Here is a 22,031-nt window from a genome sequence, read left to right on the forward strand (position 1 = left end):
TCCTATTCTTCATCTTCTCTTGAAGTTCCGCTTTCTTCTTTAGTTGAACGGGGCATTGGTTGTAGCTGGCAGTATGTGCAGCACCGTCACAATTTGCACATTTAGGGATATGTACAGGGCCTTTCAGAGGATAATCGGCGAATAAGTGATTATTTCCGCATTTAATACATCCAGTAGGTAAATTACATCGACGTGGAGTGTGACCAAAATCCTGAGACTTATGACATTGTGTAATATGCGGACGAGGTTTATATGACTCGATTTTTATAATATGAATGTTAATATCTTGCAATTGGTATATGATTCGGGAGTGTTCATTATTTTGAAGTGTAATTATCCAGATGGGGATGGGACGTCGTGTCGGTATGCCATCAGTGTCGTAGCAAGGAACAGTAATTTGACGAATGTGTTCTATTTGAAAATCTAAGAGTTCAAGTTCTGTTTTGAGAGTAGCAGATTCTACAAAAGCTGGAAGTCCTTTCAGTACTACTTGTAGTAATTTAGTTTCCCGAGGTTCGTGAGAATAAGACTGAGTGTTTTCAGTTTGCAAGATATTATATAACTTGTCATAGTCAGCGCGACAACTAGTTAAATATTTCGTTCCTTCAGCAGAGTATATGATTTTCAGTGGCTGGCTAAGCAGTGACTGCAGTTTTTTATTATTTGCAAAGAAATTTCCGGCTGGGATATTCTTCACAATAATTGGCGGCATTCGAGCTGATTTTGGTCTAGAAAAATCTGTGTTGGTGTTAACTTCTTGGTTCCCTACTTGAGGATTTTTTTGGTTCTGTGGTGATATGTCGGTATCCATTTCATGGACAAGAGGATCAAAAACATTTTGTAGTTTGATATCCGGATGAATTAATATTTCATGAGATAATGTTGTTTGTGTATCGGAAACTGAAGAATTTGGTTTGGCTTTGTCCGTATTTAGTTTCTGTTTCTTAATGATATGATCTCTTACTTTACTTTTACTTGAAGTTGCGTTTTCCGCGGGATTATTTTGATCGCTAGTTGAATTGGGTACGCGAGTAGGATCACATAATGTAGTCATTGTAGATGTAGGGGTACTACTAGTTGTTACAGATGTTGTGGTTGTTGTCGTATGTGAAGTCACTATGTTAAATACACCAGGTTGATTTTCGATTAGACACCAGTCTTCAGTATTTTGAGTCATTTTAACAGGCACCACGCTTGGCTCCGAGAGCCAAGCTAACGTAATTAGTGCTCAATCACTCGATTATGATCGCGCACGTAACACAAAATGATAAAGAAATAAACGTATAACTTAAACAAACACCACACAATGTCGTTAAACTGTTAGATAATAATATAATTTCACTAAATGTAACTTGAAAAAACTACGCAACTACGTAAACACAAAACAGGGCGGAGCACTGTTCGATAAGATGCTTCTCCCATCAGCACTCGATGCGAACTGTGAACTCTGGGTAATGTACCCAACACGTAGTTCTAATGTTCATCACCTACGACGTTGGGCGCTGATCACCTTATTTCAGCCCCCCGCCGCCAGATGGTGCTGACCGCAGTTTCGCATCCTATTATATTATATTTATCCATGTAATGTAGTTTCATACACGGCCGACTTGACGCTCGCTTCGCTTCTCCTTTAAAAGCGAAGGGAGCATCAAGTCGGCCGTGTTCCATAACATCGAGTATTATGTAACGGCAAGTATTTTGTATAACAGGTACAGTCTGTCTGTTATTTGTCTGTGGGTACAGTACTACTAGTATGTAATATAACAGTGGTGTTTTAGAACAGGCCGTTACGTTATTTTTATAGTCATAACTCATAATGTAGTTCCATAACATCGAGTATTTTGTAACAGCACATATTTTTTGAACTACAAGTATTTTGTATAACAGGAGTATGTAATGTAACAGTGGTGTTTTGGAACAGGCCAGTGAGCCACGTACGCCTAGTATGCAATATAACAGAGGTGTTTAGGACGCTAAATGATCACATACTTCCCCGTATGCCATGTAATGCAGTACGATGTCATAATGAGTCGAGATGTGAATTCGTGGAAATGAAATCTTTTCCAATGCTAAATTTAATTCGTAGATCAGGTTTGTTCGAAGCAGGAAATGTAATGTAATTTTAAATTATTTGTAAATTGGTCACGAAATCGAAATGGATCCCAGTGGTAAATGAAACCTAACCTATTCTTCCTCGTCTGCTCAGTTGAAGGTCACAATAGTGTTCAATTTCTCCAAAAATTAGTAAATAAAAGCTATAAACATTTCGGTCGTGCTAAAATTCATATTAATAATATACCGTCACGAAGAGTAATAATCTCATTGTAATGAAATATGAAAATTTACCGTTGTCCTTTTTTTAAACAAAAGAACTTAAATAATACAGTCATCTTTCAACAGACTAGTTTAATTTAAACAATTGGTAATGAAACTAAAACTGTAAAATATTTGGAAATAGAACATAACCTATATATTTTCATCTCCCTTGATAAAATTCACTATGTAGTTACTGTAATACAGGCATTATGTTATTTGATAGAATCCTATACTCAATAACATCAGTTCCAAGATAATGTGTGCATTTTTTAAAGACGATCTTAGTATCTTTACTATTTATCTTTTACTTTAGTTTCCAGCATTTATTTCAGTACAACGAAAGGAATCCCAATTCTGCTTACAAACAGTGGTACCAACTTATATGGGTCCGTGGGATCCGAGCCCACCCAATAATTTGTCGTGTTGTGAGATTTATTTATCTTAAGGCTCGTCAAATGTTTGAGCCCACCTACTGTTTTGCAAAAGATGGTATCACTGCTTTCAATAGTACCAAACATGTTCCGTTCTGTGGAACAGGCGTTGTCATAATGTAGTTCCAAAGTGAAACGAGTATTTGTAACCGCAAGTATTTCGTAACAGCTCAGAGCAACACTGTTATTTTGGAACATAGTATTCCAACGTGCTGTTACTTTCTGGAACAGTTCCAAACAAGGAACGGTTCCAAAATAACCGTTACGTTATTTTTTCCCCACCTCTAGTGTGCGCGAACGCGAAGTCGAATGGGTGTAAAACGTACTGTTTCTCTCGCGTTTGTTAGTACCGGTATTTTGTAGTTACATTGTGTACGTGTATATAAGTGCAATAAAAAGTTTTGATTATGTTTGGTGATAATAATAATAATAATTTAATTCAGCAACAAAAGAATAGGCCTATTGCTCGCCATTTTCAGAATACCAATTACGAAAGATGCGATTGGCTTACTGGAAGTGTTAAGTGTAATAGTCTATTTTGTTAGAATTGTTTGCTGTTTAGCTGTGACAGGAGCTTCACTTGGACAACTACAGGCTACAGGAAGCTAAATAATTTAACTAAAGCAATACGGCATCATGATGTTGTTATTGCACATATACGTGCTTCTAACGCACTCGCGACTTTTGGAACTGTGCGTATTGAAACTGAGCTAAGTGACCAAACTCTATAACTTAAAGTATTATTCTATATAATGAGAAGGTAACATGCAATAGAGACATTCTGAAAAGGCTTATAAACGCCGTTTGTTTACTTGAAAAACTGGAACTTTCATTTAGAGGAATAGGTGTGTCGAAAATATCCAACAACCGCGGTAATCATTTAGAACTTTTGGACTACACCTCCCAGTATGACCCTTTTCTAAAAAATCATTTGGAGACATCTACAGTATTCAAAGGCGTATAAAATCGTATTCAAATTGATTTAATTAAATCTGTTGCCACTGCACTTAATAAGGAAATTAAACAGCAATTACAGAGATCTGATTTTTTTGCCAAATTAGCTGATGAAACAATTTACGTCTCGAATAAATCGCAAATTTCTCTCCTTTATCGATATACGATTGAAGGAAGGTTGGTAGAGCGGTTTCTGTGCTTCCGTGATGTAAGGAAAAAACAGTGGCAGCACTTTCTGATCCTGTTTTTAAGACATATTCAAGACTTTTAAAACTACAGTAAGAAACTTGTCGCACAGAGCTACGATGGAAGTGCAGTGATGGCCTCTTCATTACATGGTGTACAAGCTAATATTAAGGCGTCTTTTCCACAAGCTCTCTTTGTTCACTGCTATATACACTGTTTAAATTTAGCTCTGTCCCAAAGTGCTTCAAGTATTCCTGAATGCCGTATAGTTTTTGCTACTCTTTCTGTGCTTGCAGCGTTTTTCTTCAAATCATCAAAGCGCACAAAATTTCTTGATGAATTTCTGGGTCGACGATTGCCACATGTTTCCCCAAGAAGATGGATTTACTCTTCACGACTCACCAATACTTAGAGTAGTCTTTTATAAAAGTATTTTTAATTTTAGGCAGTAATTGCAGTAGGTCTAATCTTATAGATTTTGTAAAAAAAATGGTACCAAATACCAATGTATTTTTATAATTAGTAATGTTACAAGTATTTGAATCAAATATAAATAGTAAGAAGGAAAAGAAAACTTGAGTACGCGGCTGCTTGGGTAATCTGTTCGGTCACCGCATGTCAATGACAAGGAGTAATATTAGATGACATTACATCTTCCTCTACTTACGAAGCAAGAACCATTTTTCTTCACAAATGCGATTTTCAAGACTATTAGAATACACAAAATCACTAACAACAGAGCCTATATAACATCTTGACTTTTCCAAATAAGAGTGCGATTTTCTTACATTCTATCGTCTCTTCCAGAGTATTCGATGTCCAGACCCCGTTTTTCTTCAGAGTTAATATATCACCACCACTATCAGCCAACGATGTAGCTCAGTCGGCTGAGCCGCTTGCCTGCCGGACCGGAGTTTCGCTCGGGCGGGAGTTCGATTCCTGTTTGGACTTATTACCTGGTTGGGTTTTTCCGAGGTTTTCTCAAGAGTAAGATGAATGTTAGGTAATCTATGGTGAATCCTCGGCCTTATCTCGTCAAATACCATCTCACTATCACCAATCCAATCGACGATAAATAACCAAATAGTTGATAGAGCGTCGTTAAAACCAACTAAAAAAGCACCGCTATCTGCGAGAAGGGTGACAGATGAACGTCTCAGACTGTGTTCTTTCGATTTTCCAATCTTAAGTATTCATCAATTTGGCTCAGTATTTTTCCAAACATTTTTATACCAACTATTTGACTACTACATTTTCCACTGTGTTATTTCTGGTTATAGGTAACAGAAACTCACTGTATTTTCGGCAAATACCAAGCAAATCAATGACTCAAATTTACCACTAACTACACAACTTCGTTACACATGCGTCTTCGATTCAAGTATTTTCACAATTACAGTTGAACGCACATCTTCAACAAATTCTACTTTCAAATTATGTAACTTACTCATTTAGCCGGCAAGCACCAACTGTTCCAAATATAAGAGAAACCCGAAAAAAAATATATATATGTAGCTATTTTAATTTACAGTAGATACACTTTTTATAGGCCTAAGCCACATATCAAATAAATGAAACTAATAAAAATAAGACTACAGTTTCAATATACTCTGGTGTAAGAAAAATCCCGTTTATTTCGCTTTCTTCCTGCATTAACTAAGCGAGTCAAGTATACTATACTGTGAGTCTGTGCAATGTTCCAGTTCTAACTGATTTTACTATACGTATCTGTTTCGCATTGTGAAGTAAGGTAATCTTGTGATATTTACATTGCGTACGTCAAGCAGGCATCCGTTTTCAAAGCGAACCGCGCGACCCACTCTTTGTCCGGCATTGAACTATATCGTAGCAAACCTGTGTCCGCGATGCTTCGAGTGACAAAATTGCAATTTGTAAGCGCGGGATGTTCGAGGAGGATATGTGGGAGTTACAGTCTGAGCTTAAACTCTGTGCATACGAAAGTGTTTCCCAAGGAAAAAACACTTGTCCCAGTAGACATTTGGGAAAAATTGCAAGATATAGGTAGTATTGGTTCCTATCTTATTCATGCATGTTTTGATGTGGTCTGTTATGCCCTAGTCTTCTAAGACGATATTTTGTATTCACTCTGTATAAAAGTCAGTAATATTATTTGCAAACGAATATGAATACTCTACCTTGTGTTCCTTGGTTTCAATAAAAGCAATGTGTGCATTCTTTGGTTATCGGAAGGTTTTTTTAACATCCTAAAATCTCCATCAAATTTTGTTTTATTACCTGACTTTTATATTTTCCTATTCCTAGCTTTTTTATAACCTTTGATAAAAGGCTACAGTGGTTCTTATAATATTTCAGAACGTGAAGATCATTACTGTTCTTTAGATTTACAAGGTGGTTATAATTAAAATGACGGTGATCAGCGTGGCACAGAACGGACTCTAATGATCTTAGGAGTGTGAAATCTCGCAGATATGCTAATTAACTAATGTGCCCGCGAATTATGAAAAAAAATTAATTAGTTTCAAGTCTCGCCACCAGGTATAAATATGGCGCTGTAAGCAGTCAAAACGTGCAATTGTCTGTAACTCTGACGTCAGTATGTTCATCCGGTTACATTGCATTGTGTCAGTTCCCTGTTGCTTGGTGACGCATGTTGATTCCGTTATTGAAATGAATGTTTGTTGAAAATTTAGAAGGTTGAACTTTTCTTTGTGAAACGCAATGGCTATTGAGACAAGAGACCTTGCACTGCTAGTGAAGTTATTTTACCAGACTGACAGCAATAGCAACGCTGCATTACGGGAATATCGCCGATAGAAATAGTTGAGAAAAGGTCCCATGTCAATTAATGGGCTGAAGAACATGATACAAAAAATTCGAGGAAACAGGTGAATTAGGTGTCGCACCAGAGAGAGGATGGCCTGACCCAAAGGCTAGCATACAAAGACATGTCACTCTGATTTCACCAGATATGCTGCAAGCAACTGTCGACATACCTTGTTACGGATGCAACATGTTGCTGAGGCGGGAGGTCATGTTGAACAGTGTTTGTAACCATAGTTCCTAATAAACGTACCGTTATCATGTGTTTGATCTTTTCTGCCTTTTTCCTTCGCCCATACCACGTTATAGCGACATATCTTCATCTGGTTGAAGGATGTGGAACTAATTATTTTTTAGAATAATTCGCGAGCGCATTGCTTAATTAGCATATCTACGAGGTTTCGCACTCCTACTATCATTACAGTCCGTGTTGTGCCACGCTGAACACCGTCAAAGTGGTTATAATTAAACCGACGCATCGGGATTTCAATTTCTGCACAGTATGAATTTTGTAGGGCTATCAGTGTAAAATGCACCGCAAAATCTTGCGAACTGTTGACCAGGAGAGCGACAATTCACGTGACACAGCTCGAACACTGGTTGCAGAATTTGAATCATTTGTTGCACGGTCAGCTACAGCTACAGAAACTTAATCAACGACTTCCATGGAGATGTAAACCCGTCTTGTTTTGCTGGTGTGAATTTTTTCGCAAACATTTAAGGTTGTAAAGGTCGTTTGAAATAGAGAATATGAAAAGAAAAGAGGTGCTGACAATCACATTTGTAACACCTAATATATATTATGATATCCATGTACTTTTAAGTGAAATAATAAACCGTAAAATGTGTAAATTAATTCTAGTACAAGTATATTTCTTTTAGGGACTATTATAGAATGCCTTTCTGTGTAAAACCAGAAAACAAAAGTATATTTAGGTGCATAGTAAGTGGTTTCATTTGTGCGTGTCATTTAAGTGATAGGTCGATAAAATATGGGCTTACTATTAGGTGGTGCATAAGGTCGTAGCGTTTTTGTTCGTCATCACAACATTGCTTTATTAGGAGATTGTTTAGAGTTATTCATTTTTCACTTGTTATTTGGAGTGTTGTAATTGTAAATATGCGTTGAATTTTGCGGATTTGAATAAAGTTTGTGCTAATCGTGAGCTAAAATGTTCGAGTGCTAACTATATATATATATATATATATATATATATATATATATATATATATATATATATATATAAAAGAATACTTAAGACATATTCTTCTGTTTGAGTTTAATAGAGAAGCATAGGCAGCGGAGGCGGTTGGAAACATCTGTGCCGTGTAAGGAGAAAGCAATGCAAAAAAAATGATTCTGTTGTTTCAACACACAACACCTCGTTACAAAAGTTAGTGACCATCCAAAGATGATGCGTCTGATGGGATAAAGAAGGCATCTATGAATTGTTTCCCTGGAAATTAAGCATAACGATATTTATTTTCAACAACTCAGACGCCTTGAGGTCGTAATTGAAGAAAAACAACCTGAAAGACTGCATCAAGTGTTGTTGAAACACCATAATGGACTTCCTCACTCTGATAATATGACGGAAGTAGCTATTCAGGAGCTTTGTTGGGAGATGATTCCACATTCCCCATGTTCCCCCCGATCTTGTGTCCTCCGATTCCACATTTTCCGTTTTCTATGCTAAAATCTTCAAGGGAACTCTTTTTATAAGGAGATGCTTTACAAACCTTGGCTTGACGACTTCTACTCCAACTTTCTTCAGACGCGGAATCAAGAAATTACCTCTGCATTGGCATAGGGACAAATATAATGTAGAAGAATGTGTGTGTATCTTATGCCTACCCCGTTCACTTGCGTGATTTCGCAGTATGCGGATAGACGGTAGGACTGTGACCCATATCCAAGTTGCACACCACTTCGGCGAACCACGTTATGCACGATGTGTGAAGAGTTATGTTATGTACTAGGGGAGTGTAAGTGTAAGTGTAATTTAGGGAGTGAATGATGATGATTATGGTGATGATGATGATTATGGTGATGATGATGATGATGATGATGATGAAGGTGAAGGGAAAACCCGCTGTCGGCACGTAGCCTACTCCTGTCGAATAGCACCAAGGGGGCCGCAAGGCTTAACGTTCCCATCCGACGGATGATTTAAAGTTGTGCACCGCCATCTCTCCTAGTCCCGAGGTAGAAAGTTTACGTGAAAATTTCTGACCCCGCCGGGAATCGAACCCGGGCCGGCTAGTCTAGGGGCATACACTCTACTACAGAACTAACTCGGCGGACATGTAGGAGAATGTAATACTGATTAATTTCTGCCTTCTATTAATCTCAAATAAAAACTTTTGTCGCAGAGAGAAAACGCTACGAACTTTTGCATCAACACACTGTACTGTATTCAAGAACATCATTGACATCATTATAAATTGAACTGCTTTTAGGCACGTAAAACGCACGACGAGCAGATTGTATCAAATTGGTGACGATATGTCTATCCTCATTCCTCTCATCAAAAAACACTTTTATTTATCTCTTGACAGATTCTATAAAATATTTTGTGAGGAACGAGGCCATGTTTTTCGTAAGCTAATCATGATTCATTCATAAGACATATATCAGTCCCAACAAGTAACGATGAATATGATGTACTGTAGTAGACGAGTTTAGGTTTTCCACTAAAATTTAAGAATTTCTTGTTTAGTTTCCTCGAGAGAAAAAAATATAATCTTTCATAGATTCTTGGTTTGTGTCCTTGTCTTATATTTTTGTTTCTACATTAAACCATGTAACTACTCTCCATTATCTAGTAGCGCAGTGCTAGAGTGGGGGTTTACTCTGCGCAGTTGGGTTCGAGCATCAGTATTGATAACAATATATGCAGTAGATAGGTTCTTGTAAGGGGTAACATCGAAAAATGAGAAATTTTCCCGAAGTTTTCCCGTTTCCTTCAACAGTATGAATTTCATTCTACCAACACACTCCATTTTACCCTATATTTTCCTTCATTTTACATAATTAAATTCTATGAAGGTATGGCATATGTTTCGGTGATATGAAATGAAGATATCTGCCAAATTTACTATTTTACATATCACACGCCATCCTGAACAACTCTAGAGATGTCAAGAGCGAGAACTAGTTCCTCCTTCTTAATTGAAGAGCATATCTGCTAATCATTGTAAATATCATGCGTATATCTGCTTAAACCATTTCTGTGGTGTCTCCTGACTTGTAAATCCATTTGTTAAAGTTCTCTTATTCCATCAGGTTCCATTAGAGAAGGAAAGTACTCGTATGTTTACAGTGTGGAGAACATCCGTTCGTTCCCTCCGTAACAATAAAAAAACAAGTGACACGGAATTCTATGCTTCATGTAATTTAGACCTAGTATACAATGAAAATGTTAATAACAATGAGATCTGTACAAGTCAAATAATTTGGATTTCCAAATATGTAATATGATGATAGTGACATTTAGATCTAATAATAATTATTGAAGATATGTAGGCTATTAATTTTCACTACAGAAATAAATTTATCTTAAACATCACTTGCTTTTTCAAGAACTTAATCTGTTCTTTGACTTTCTTGTTGCAGGGTGAAGAACTGGGCCCTGAAGTTTGGTGTGGATCTGTGGGAATTCGGTCGCCAGTTTACAAAAATGAGTGAAATACAAAAGGTGAGTATGTGCAAAAACAGATTTGAACTAATTACAGTGCATGTTAGAATATCATCTTGTGATTTTATTTCGAAATCCTTCCATTTTCCTTTTTACGTAAATCTACTTTCCCGTTCCCGTCCCCTTCATGCTGTTAAAATGTTTATGTTATTATTATTATTATTATTATTATTATTATTATTATTGTTATTATTATTATTACTTACTTATTGGCTTTTAAGGAACCCGGAGGTTCATTGCCGCCCTCACATAAGCCCGCCATTGATCCCTATCCTGAGCAAAATGAATCCAGTCTCTACCATCATATCCCACCTCCCTCAAATCCATTTTAATATTATCTTCCCATCTACGTCCCGGCCTCCCCAAAGGTCTTTTTCCCGCCGGCCTCCCAACTAACACTCTATATCCATTTCTGGATTCGCCCATAAGTGCTACATGCTCTGCCCATCTCAAGCGTCTAGATTTAATGTTCCTAATTATATCAGGTGAAGAATACAAAGCGTGCAGCTCTGCGTTGTGTAACTTTCTCCTTTCTCCTGTAACTTCATCCCTCTTAGCCCCAAATATTTTCCTAAGAACCTTATTCTCAAACACCCTTAATCTCTGTTCCTCTCTCAAAGTGAGAGTCCAAGCTTCACAACCATATAGAACAACCGGCAATATAACTGTTTTATAAATTCTAACTTTCAGATTTTTTTACAGCAGACTAGATGACAAAAGCTTCTCAACTGAATAATAACAGGCATTTCCCATATTTATTCTGCGTTTAATTTCCTCCTGAGTGTCATTTATATTTGTTACTGTTGCTCCAAGATATTTGAATTTTTCCACCTCTTCGAAGGATAAATCTCCAATTATTATTATTATTATTATTATTATTATTATTATTATTATTATTATTATTATTATTATTAATATTATTATTAATATTATTAATATTATTATTGTCATTATTATTATTATTATTATTATTATTATTATTATTATTAAAAACCTGTTTCGATTCAGAGTTTGCCTTTCCATTTACACTTACAACGTTACAGATATAGGCCTACTTAACAAATTAAAATTTTCTGTTATTATTTTTGCACATATTCGTTGAAAGTGTTCTGCATATTTAAATTCATATGCCTATATTTAGTTTGACTGTCAAAACAAAAATGGAAATGACTATAATACTATCCAAGGATTAACCTATTGAATGCAGTCGCAAAACATAGTCCAATATATTAAAAAATTCATGATTCAACATAACTACACGGTTCAGTCGTGTACGAAGAATTAAGTTAATTTAATAAGTATCCGTCGTATAAAAACCCTACTCTATGTCAAGAAATTAAGAAAGATTTCGAATAAATAATTCTTTACACTATTTTCAACGAGTTAAGTAATTTAAATAATAATGTAAATGTTTTTAAGCATCTTTCTTTTAAATTGAATAATTACCTGAACACTTCGTTATATAATCATCATATATGCATGTATATAAGTGAAAGTATATGAAGAGTCCACTGCAAGAATGATGGATTTCATATGGAATACATTTTGCAGGAGAAGCAATTGAAAGTTTGAAATGCTTAGCGCTCAAAGCTTAACTGTGATTTTCCGATCATTACTGGACAATGACTATCAGTGTTAATACCATATAACTCTGTATGTATATTCTATATGTCTTAAGCTATGCATTGACAGTCTTGGTTCATTTTCGACAAGAAAGTGACATTCATCATTCTTGCACTGGACTCTTCATATATTAGCGTGTTTTCTGTACAAATATCTGCCAAATTTTGCACACTTAATATTCACAACCAAGACAAAAACATAGGCTACACTGCAATAATGTGAAAAATGAATATTGCATTATTAAAAAATACAAAAATAAAGTGGATGAAACATTCATGTATTGTTGTTTATTTATTTTATTTTTAATTTCGCTTTTCATGGAGTCGTAGAAGAGAGAACACAAATTAACATTGTTGATAGGTCTACATTATGAAAGGTAAATTGTAGAAAATCAATGAGTAGTTATTATACAGTCCAGGATCATAATTATGAATCTCTCCATACGAGTACAGTTGTAAGTGCCGTTCCATATTGAATTACAATATATTTTTTTACACTCACCCAGAACCTCTATGCCTAGCCAGATACATTCCACTTTCTCCATATAGGGTCATTCCTTATCAAATCAACAAGGCGCTCAACCCGACCGACTCAGATTTCTTTTAAAATTTGAGGGTTTGTTTTACCTGCCGCGCTAACTAAAACTGCCGAGTTTCATATGTCCTGTGCTTTTCGTTTTCTGTCAGTGGCGTTTCAAACATGAAGAAAAATCATATTTTTGTAAGCTTGTCGCTTCAATTAAAATTATATATCTCAACAACGTCTCCAGATAAATTTACAAAAGTTGAGTGATACATTCTTAATATGTGATAGTTTTTATTGCTTATATTGTTTTCTGCATGTATTCAATTACACTAAAAAAACATGGTGAAACAATTTTCAAATATTCATATTTAAAAATGCGGGGGGTCTATTTTAAGCAAAAAAATATATAGTACGCCTCAATTAGTGATATAATGAACTGATAAGCTTCAACTTGGAATCATCATAGGTTACAAAGATAAAAATGATTATGTCACTGCGAGCGTAAGCTAACCATATAAGTCGGATAATTATGTCCCACACATTCGTTGTATTTAATTGTATTTGATCATATTCTTGAATGTCACTATGTAATTTAACATGTAGTACATAATTCGAATTTTTTTACTTATTACCTGAAATAAATTATTGTCACATGGATTTTAATAAACCTGAAGTTCTGTAAGAAATGCTTACCCTTCATTACTGAGATGAAATAGCCTGATCATCTTTCCAGACAGGATGCTGCGTTGTTTCAGCTGCATTTTAAAACTGCTTAGCAAATATAATACCCATCCTAAACAGCAGGACTGTATGAAACTTGTGTTCCAGGCACTGCGGTGGATTTTGTAAATCGAAGAGAAAGCATTTTTTCCTCTTCAGTATAGATTTTTTCAGTCACATAAACGGTATTAATGTTTCAGAGATGATCCCTTGTCCAGTCGTACAATTCCCTAGGTGTAGTTATTTGTTTATCGGATGGTCTCTGCAAACTAGCACAAGGCGCAAACCTTTTAAGTGTCCCTCCTACAACGTCGCATGCTCTTTTGGCATGCGATATGCAAAAATAATGCAATTCTGTTGGAAATCCAAAATCTTCATGTAATGTGAGGTTCAGGAAATTTTTTCCTATTTTTATACTGAGCAGAGAATCCATCGGAGAAATACATAATTTTTGTGGTGAATTACAGATGTTTGTTTTAATGACTCCGTTAGATATTTTTGAAACAGATGTACAGCTGTAGTGTCATGTTTCGCGCAGTGTGAAATTATTACCAGATTTTTAATAGAGACTGCATCGGATGACGATTCGTTATAATATATTACGAAAGTATGAATGGTTGTCTGCACATTAGTCCTGTGATATGACTGAATTTCATCTTGGATTACGAAATGATAGTTTTCAGCGAAGTCGCATGACACAAGAAGCTGGCATGGCTGTAGAAATGATTTCATATCACGTAGATGCTTACTTTGTTCAGATGATATAAATGAGTGAGTCACCAAGTTTCTCCAAGAGACAGTCGAAAAATTTGTCTGTGGGTTTCATTATGGTCTCAAGCGTTGATCGGTCAGTCATCATCCACTGCTTGTAGGTCACTGATTCACTGAAGTTTTATTCGAAACATTTCTCTAAACCCTCTCTTATTTTGAATGGTTCAGGACATTCTGTACATTTCCTGAACAAGCAATTTATATGAGGAGGATTGCACACCATAGTAGCCAAGAAATGTTGATAAGTTGGAAAGGTATAAAGAAAATTTTTCTAGAAATCCACGTAGACCTGAAACATTAATAAATTGCTTCCGGCATAAGTTTTACATTCTGGTAAGGACACAAACACAGACAGTATAGTTCCACTAACTCCAGCTAGAATACAATTTCTTGGTCTAAGAGCTGAAAATTTGGAGAATATTACCTTCATTTCAGAGTTAGAATTTTTAAACACTGCATATAATTCATTTCTACTTATGTGATTTACTCCCTGATTCTTTAATCACAACAAATATTTCTTACCAGGCATCATTCTGCTTATCTCGCCAGAACAACAGAATTCTTTAACTTTACCGGCAACAGCCGCGAGCAAGGCTTTTCCAGGTTTCGGATTTGGTGAACACAACATTCCCTTTCCCTATGCCAGGACTTATGCTTTCCGAATTATGTATTCGAAAGCTGAAAGAAACTCTTTTTTATATTATTTACGCTCCAGCTTTTAGGTAGTAGTGTTAAAATGGTCATTTTTTCACTTTTACCTGAATTTTGAAAATTTTCCTGCAACTGAGACAAAATTTCAGAATCAGAAAGGTCCTGGTTCCTCGGCATCTTTAATATCGAAGACTTTATCTTTTACAATATTTTCAAATTTCTGTCTCTTATATTTCTCTTGTTGTAGCCTTTTTTGTTTAATAAGGAACATGCCTTGGTCAAAAAGACTTGTATTTAATGAAGTTACATTTGCTGTAGAATCGACGTATTCTTCAATACTAGAGTCATTCTGAGGATTCTGCGTAATAGCATCATATTATATTTTTATTTATTTGCGACACATAGCGCACACCTTTTGTTCCTGTTTTAAATCAGGAAATACATTAAGAATCCACGATATAACACTTCTTAAATTTTTCCTCTAATTACAATGCCCTGATTTCTCGAAGGGATTGCAGCAAACATATAACTTAAAACGCGACTCCATTACATCGCACAAAACTACCACATACTACAAAATCTAACGACACTGCACTTGAAACAGATCGCACGTTTTGTATAATTGAAGACTGTATAAACTGTCACTCATGACGGCCTGACAGATCGACGACGCAGATAATCAGACAAGTACGAACTCGCACGCATGCAGTGTTGGTGTAAGATGGGTTTAAGTGCTACAAACCAATACATTGATATATTTTTTTACTGATATTCCTGAATCGTTTCCAAAATGAAACTTACACCACAGGGAGAATACTCTTACCTCTATAACATACATTTTTCGCGAAATAATTTATGTTCCGCATTTATAGATATTCAATGTTAAAATGTGTTTCACGTGACTATTCAATAAAGAATTCATTACTTTGATGCAAACCTATTTTTATTGAAACGTATGATCCCTTAGCTTTAAAATAAGCCCAAGTTTAAGATTCTACCTCAATTAGAAGAGAAGTTATGAATTATTTTTGTTGACATAGTATGCGATATTTTTACATTTTTTCTCGTATTGACAGAATTGCTGTAGGGATATCGTGCATTATTGAGTGCTAAAATTTTACATAATTACTTAACTTATGGTTCTTTACCATCCTACCAAATTTAATGAAAATCTGAGGTGGTCGGGTTGAAAAGTCCACTTTTTGTGTTGATTTGACATGGAATGGCCCTATACTTAGTCTCCATTATGCTCTACATACTTGCGCCACTATTGTAGCAACTTCTCCAAGCCCTTCTGGAACCAGGTTTTCGGAATTTGTCGCACTCACTTCAGGACAGCTGCTTTCAGTTCCTAAAATTCGGCGAATTGAAGTCCGCGCGGAGGTTCCCTCAAAGCCTCGAATAGGTGGTAATCAGAAGGGGTCAAGTCAGGAGAATACGGTGGCGATGGCAGTCGTGGTCACCCGACTCGTGTGGGGTCGAGGGTTGTCATGTTGCAGGACCTGGCTGTTTCTTTTGAATTGGACGGCGAAAGCTCCGAAGGGTCGCTACATACTCCGTGCTGTTAATAGTGGTCCCTGGTTCGTGCCAGTCAATGAGGATAATTCCATCATTTTCCCATACGTTTGCCTGCTGATGATGCTGTTCTGAACTTCTTCGGCGTGGGGCTGCCTTTATGCTTCCACTGCATTGATTGGGCTTTGGTCTCTGGTTCATGGTGATGGAGCCAAGTTTCATCGCTAATCACGAGTTTGGACATTAAGCCTTCTGAATCCTGGCTGTGGCGTTGAAGGAGATCACTGCTCACGTCCTTTCGCTGTTGTCTGTGTGCTGTAGTTAGGGCTTGGGGAACCACCTGGAGACGTCTTCCTCATCTTAAGTTATTCATGCACTATGAGGTGCAAAGTGATTCTGGCAAGTCCTGTGGCACAATTCCGAGAATGTGATGTACTTGTTCTCCAGAATATGCCACTCCACTCTAGAGATGTTGACTGGCGTTGTCACAGTCACTTTCTTTCCAGAATTAGTTCCCTTCCCCACTTTGATGTGCGGCCACTTTTCAGCTATCCACCCAGTTGTACAGGTTTTTCGGGACGGTGCATACTCACTAAACACTTCCACCAATCGCCTGTGAATATCTGCAGTGTTTACACCCTCTTTTCTACAGAAACCACGCCGTACAGCGCTGTCCTTGATGATCACTCTCCATGCTGTCCACTCACTTAATAAAAGCGAGTTGGGGAAATGCGTTGTAGTTTGCAGGAATTACACTTTTCTGTATCATGCTGCCACCTGCTGGCAGACAAATGTACTACATGCATGGAACTGTAATGACAATGGTGGAAAATTTGAAAATGTAAATCAATATCGAACGCCCCTTAGATAGTGAGCAGGCTCTGTTTTATGCAACTGAATTTTTTAATTTTTGAAACTACAAGGATTGGCACCACATAATTTATTACTTAAGATTGCAATATTAATAATAATAATAATAATAATAATAATAATAATAATAATAATAATAATAATATTGCGAAATAACGACCCATCAAAATTATGCACTAAAACAAGATTCGATCCACCGCTGTGGAGGAGCGGTTAGCACGCCTGACCGTGAAACAAGCGGTCGTGCATTTAAATATCGGTTGGGATAAGTTACCTGGTTAAGGTCCTTCCTAGGTTTTCCCTCAACACATTAAGAACAAATACTGGGTAACTTTCAGCGCTGGACCTTAGACTCTTTTCGCTGGCATTATCACCTTCATCTCACTCAGACGCTAAATAACTATCGCATTTGATAATGCGCCGTAAAATAAACCAATTAAAACCTTTCGATTTTAAGCGACTGGAAATTGCAATGCGACTATCATTCGCAATGACTTTAAAATGAATAGCAAGAACAGTCACTCAAATTTGCAAGCATTAACTTAAAAATCCCGTGTTTTTTTTTTTTTTTTTGCATTGTCAACTTTATGTAGCTTACTTTCGATTGGTTTTACTAAACATGTATAATATTTATAAAAAAGAGTGGAAAAATAAACAGTTATATACATATAAAGAAGCAATTCTATAATAACTTTGCCATGTTGGTAATGTAGTATGTGAATTTGCTTAAATCTACTAAAAATAAATGTATTGATTATAAAGTGTAATATGTCTATCAAAATGTTGTTGTTCTTGTCCGAAAATGTGTTATTGCAAAATTATACCAATATCATCATATTTCCATATAGAAGCAAAAACAGAACCCGGACAACGCCGGGTACTTTATGCTAGGAAATGTATAAAGTTTAAATATTGAAACTCAATTTCTATTTAAAAATTCTGACTAATTAGATAAAAGCAATGCAAAATAAGTTAAGGCGTGAGATTACCATCACAACATATGGAACCCAGGTAACTAAAATTCATAATCAATTTAGTAATATTCCAAATGTGAAATTATGCGGCCACAAGATACTGTTTTATGGCCAATTTTGTTTTTAATATTGGCCCTATATAAATGACAAAATAACAATTCCCATTATGGCGTGACATTGACTTCTGTTTCTGTGAAAATATATCCGCCAATTATATAACTTAAAATTTCGTTCGTGAAACTCATTAAAACTGAAAATTTTTATTTGTGTTTGTTGCCGACTAACTTATAGTCAACAGTGTGTGTGTTTTGTAAAAAAAACTTTAAACCACATATCGTTGGTCTTTTTCAACATTAGACCATATGGATTGCACCAAATATCAAATATAACCATTGTATCAAATATCCTAGACCTTTTTCATCATTGGACCATGTAGATTTACCAAATGTCACAGAATTTTTCTGTTTGTACCAAATGTCAATAAAATATTGGACGATATGGATTTATACCAAATATCCGCTAATCCTTTAGAATATAATATATTATCGTGTAGTTTATAAATTTTAGGCGCGAAAAGGCTGCTCTGAAAATGTGCCGATCGACTTTTTGGGATGGCACTCTATAATACTAGACCAAAATTATAGACGTCTTCACGTGGTGGGGGAAAAAATGATAGAGGATTTAAGGATATCCCAATGAAACGTATGTACTCAAATAAAGCACCAAAATATAATATGTACTTTCTTTAACACTATAGTGTATTTTATTTGAAAATCATGCACAGGGCTCTACATAACCCATATTTTCAATAATTCTATGATTATTGAGTGTATAATTACAATGAAAAAAGAGGAAATGGGAGGAGAAGCAATTAAGCGATGCATAATTGGTTGTCCTTGCAAGGGTTTTTGGGGCTGAGAGGAACTTATGTGGGCTCCAAGGTTGTTGGCCACTTGTCTCACTCCACTTTTTGCCTGTCCATTTGAAGGAACATCAGAGAATTTTGAAGGGGAAAACTAAAGAAAGGACTAGTACTGTATCTTAGTAGTTATGACATGATGAGGCGGAATGTCGCAGGACAGAATCGTCGAAGAGGTTATGATGTTGAAACACTTGATGAAATGAATGAATGAATGAATGAATGAATGAATGAATGAATGAATGAATGGGGGAGAAACGGGTCCTTGCGAGGAACATTAGGACTGAGAAGAACTGTTTATGTGAGCTCCAAAGTTGTTGACTACTAGTCTCATTCTGATTTTCTCCATTCCATATGAAGGAATATAAGATAATTTTGAACAAAAAAAAGTCGAAAATGAACGTAACCTAATAGCTACCACATGAAGAGAAACGAAGTTCATGTCCATCAGTTGATAGGCCTAGTTGGGCTCTTATTTTTCCAATTGGGATTGAGACTAAAACAACTGTATGAAAATACCTTAATTATTTCTAATATGACAATTCAATGTTCATGTTTGAACTTATTACCATAGATATCATGCTAGAATCTAGACTGGGTTAGCCAGATGGCAGTATAGGGCAGGAGTAAGAAAGTGGGAGATGTCACACTTCTTTCTAGAACGTGGTCACAGTTATCACTCATGTGACCGTCATTTTAGTGACATAGAGCGTATGCAGAGGAAACTTCAACATTTGGAAAGCCCTGAAAATTGGATAGATGATGTAATATCAACAAAATTCACAACGGTGGCAGTAAAAGAATTCATGATCAAAACTGTTTCAAAGCATTTTGTAACTGTTCTTCAGATATAGTACTTTGCTAAATGCTAAAAATATCAAGTTCACGATCAAAAAGTACAAACTTTTTATTTTACCCAGTACCAGAGAGCACTTGAGGTCAGTGCTGCCAACAACAACTTGACACCTTTTGAGTTCGAAATTGTGAAATCTGATGTTAATCATGTCCCTCTTCCTTCTGAGCCTATGTACACAAAGACACACCTATTAAGCCGGAAATGCTAAAAGATGTCCTGAAGCTCTCAAAATATGTTAAAAATCTGTAAGCTTTTAGCTTCTACAAGAAGCTGAAATCTTGTGAAGACAATGATACAGAAAGTAAGCATGACGAAATACAATACCTGTACTAATATGGGATACCATTGCAGTGAAAGCATGAACATATTTTGTAAGATATACAGTATGTTTAAAATAATGTTAGTGAACTTCATATAACTTAAGCAAAAATTCATTTCTTTCACTTCTAACTATAATTTATTGCTTTATATTTCAGTATTTATATGTATCAGTCTTCTAATCCGACAAGTTAGGGTTTAATTTGTACTTGGAGTATAGATTTTTGTAAAGGTTTTACCTTTTATAAAAAAAAGAATTATAGAATAAGGTCCCAATTTTAATTTTTCAAAATGTGATTACTCCAATTTGAAAGACTGTTAGAAATGTGAAAATGTCATTAGATATTCATGCAAGTGTTATATGTTTAATCTCAGGCAATTTACTTTTATATATTTTTTAATGATATATTTAGTTTTTTCCACGTCCTGTAAAATTTAAACGTATCGATTTGGTCCTTTCCTCTAACAACTGCTTCAATTCGGTAGTGTAAGCTACACCTTCTTCGTTTTATATCTCAGAATGCTGGACGCTGATGAAATAAGATAGGAATCAGTCCTCCAGAGATACGATTTTTAAGATCCGAAGCATATTAAAATTTAAAGAACCAACAGAAAATCAAATTAAGATGATCGAAAGCTCTTGCAGGTGGGAAACGTTTAAGCGCTATCAAAACTACTATTTACTCTTAGTACAAGCAATAAAAATAAGAGGTATTACTCCTGAGAGTATAATAAATTACATCCCAATATAACGAAAGAACACAGGAAGATCTACCTTGAAGTGGAAACTTACCCGATAGATTTGGAGCTGGAACGAGCCTGAAGAACTAAATGGTGCTGGTGGAGATGTCGGTTGTGGTGATATAGTTTATTTTTTGTTGCTCTTGAATTACGATATCACGCACCTACTTTCTGATGTTGATATTTGAATTCGAAATTTAAATTCACCTTTCACTTATCTTCCGTTCGTGCCTTGTATTCACCTAACTTTTGTTACTATTAATTTAGAGGTATAACATTTAGGAATAATTGTATTCTTGATTGTTTTAATCATCTCTGGGGTTCATTGTGTTGTTTCTTACATACTGAAATTTATATTTTAATTGTCTAAGTCTATGGTGCAGAGCCAGGATACATGGTAACTGACATAATTAAACCTGTGGGCCTCTTCAATAATTGACTTATTTAGAACACGTTTGGATTCCTAAAACTGTAATGCCAACACTAATTGGGTGTCGATAATTTTTGCTTCCTTTCGTTTAAACATCATTGCTTTCTATTCCCTCAAAATCATATGCATTGTCACGTCAGTTGCACCTGCGTTATTTTTGTCTTCTGCCAGTATAACAGAGATATCGGAATAGATAAAACAGTACTACATTTCTGAAATATCCGGAGGAATGAAGAAGAGATGCTTTGCAGAGGTGGATATAACCACTGATTTCGAATTTAGATTTTCAAATGAAGTATTGTTCTTATATTTGAAATAATCTTGTGTACTTAATTCAAGTGATTTTCGTATTACTTCTATTGCAGAGAGGACGACTGAAACCATCAAAACGTAAATTTACAGGAACAATGGACATTAACTTAACATCACTGTAACTACCATGACCTATTCCTATATACAGCCATTGCCTATTCATATACTCAAAGAAATAATCTAAAAAAAAGGAAAATAGAAGCTATTCTTCCATACTTCTTGCCTTCCGGTTATCATTTGTAGCAATTCTTAACATTTTTAGTCTCAATATTCGAACATAAACCTTTACACAGAAGACGATAGTCCTCAAAATATGCAGTTGCGTCAGTTTACGTCGTAAGTATCCAATAATTTTGACAAAAAAACTCGGCATGGAGGGAGTATTGACGAGGACTATACAGAAGCAAAATGCAATTCTA

General features: G+C 35.7%; 1 protein-coding gene across 3 annotated transcripts in view; it reads left to right on the plus strand.

Moving 5' to 3' along the window:
• stol (voltage-dependent calcium channel subunit stolid) overlaps positions 1-22,031 on the plus strand; it is a 1,833,618-nt gene that overhangs the window by 452,204 nt on the left and 1,359,383 nt on the right. For all 3 annotated transcript variants that reach the window (XM_069828334.1, XM_069828336.1, XM_069828335.1), the window contains exon 2: positions 10,306-10,387. In XM_069828334.1, coding sequence (XP_069684435.1) covers positions 10,306-10,387 — 82 coding nt within the window. The remainder of the gene's footprint in view (positions 1-10,305; positions 10,388-22,031) is intronic.

This window comes from Periplaneta americana, chromosome 6, assembly GCF_040183065.1.
Source record: "Periplaneta americana isolate PAMFEO1 chromosome 6, P.americana_PAMFEO1_priV1, whole genome shotgun sequence".
Lineage (NCBI taxonomy): Eukaryota > Metazoa > Arthropoda > Insecta > Blattodea > Blattidae > Periplaneta > Periplaneta americana.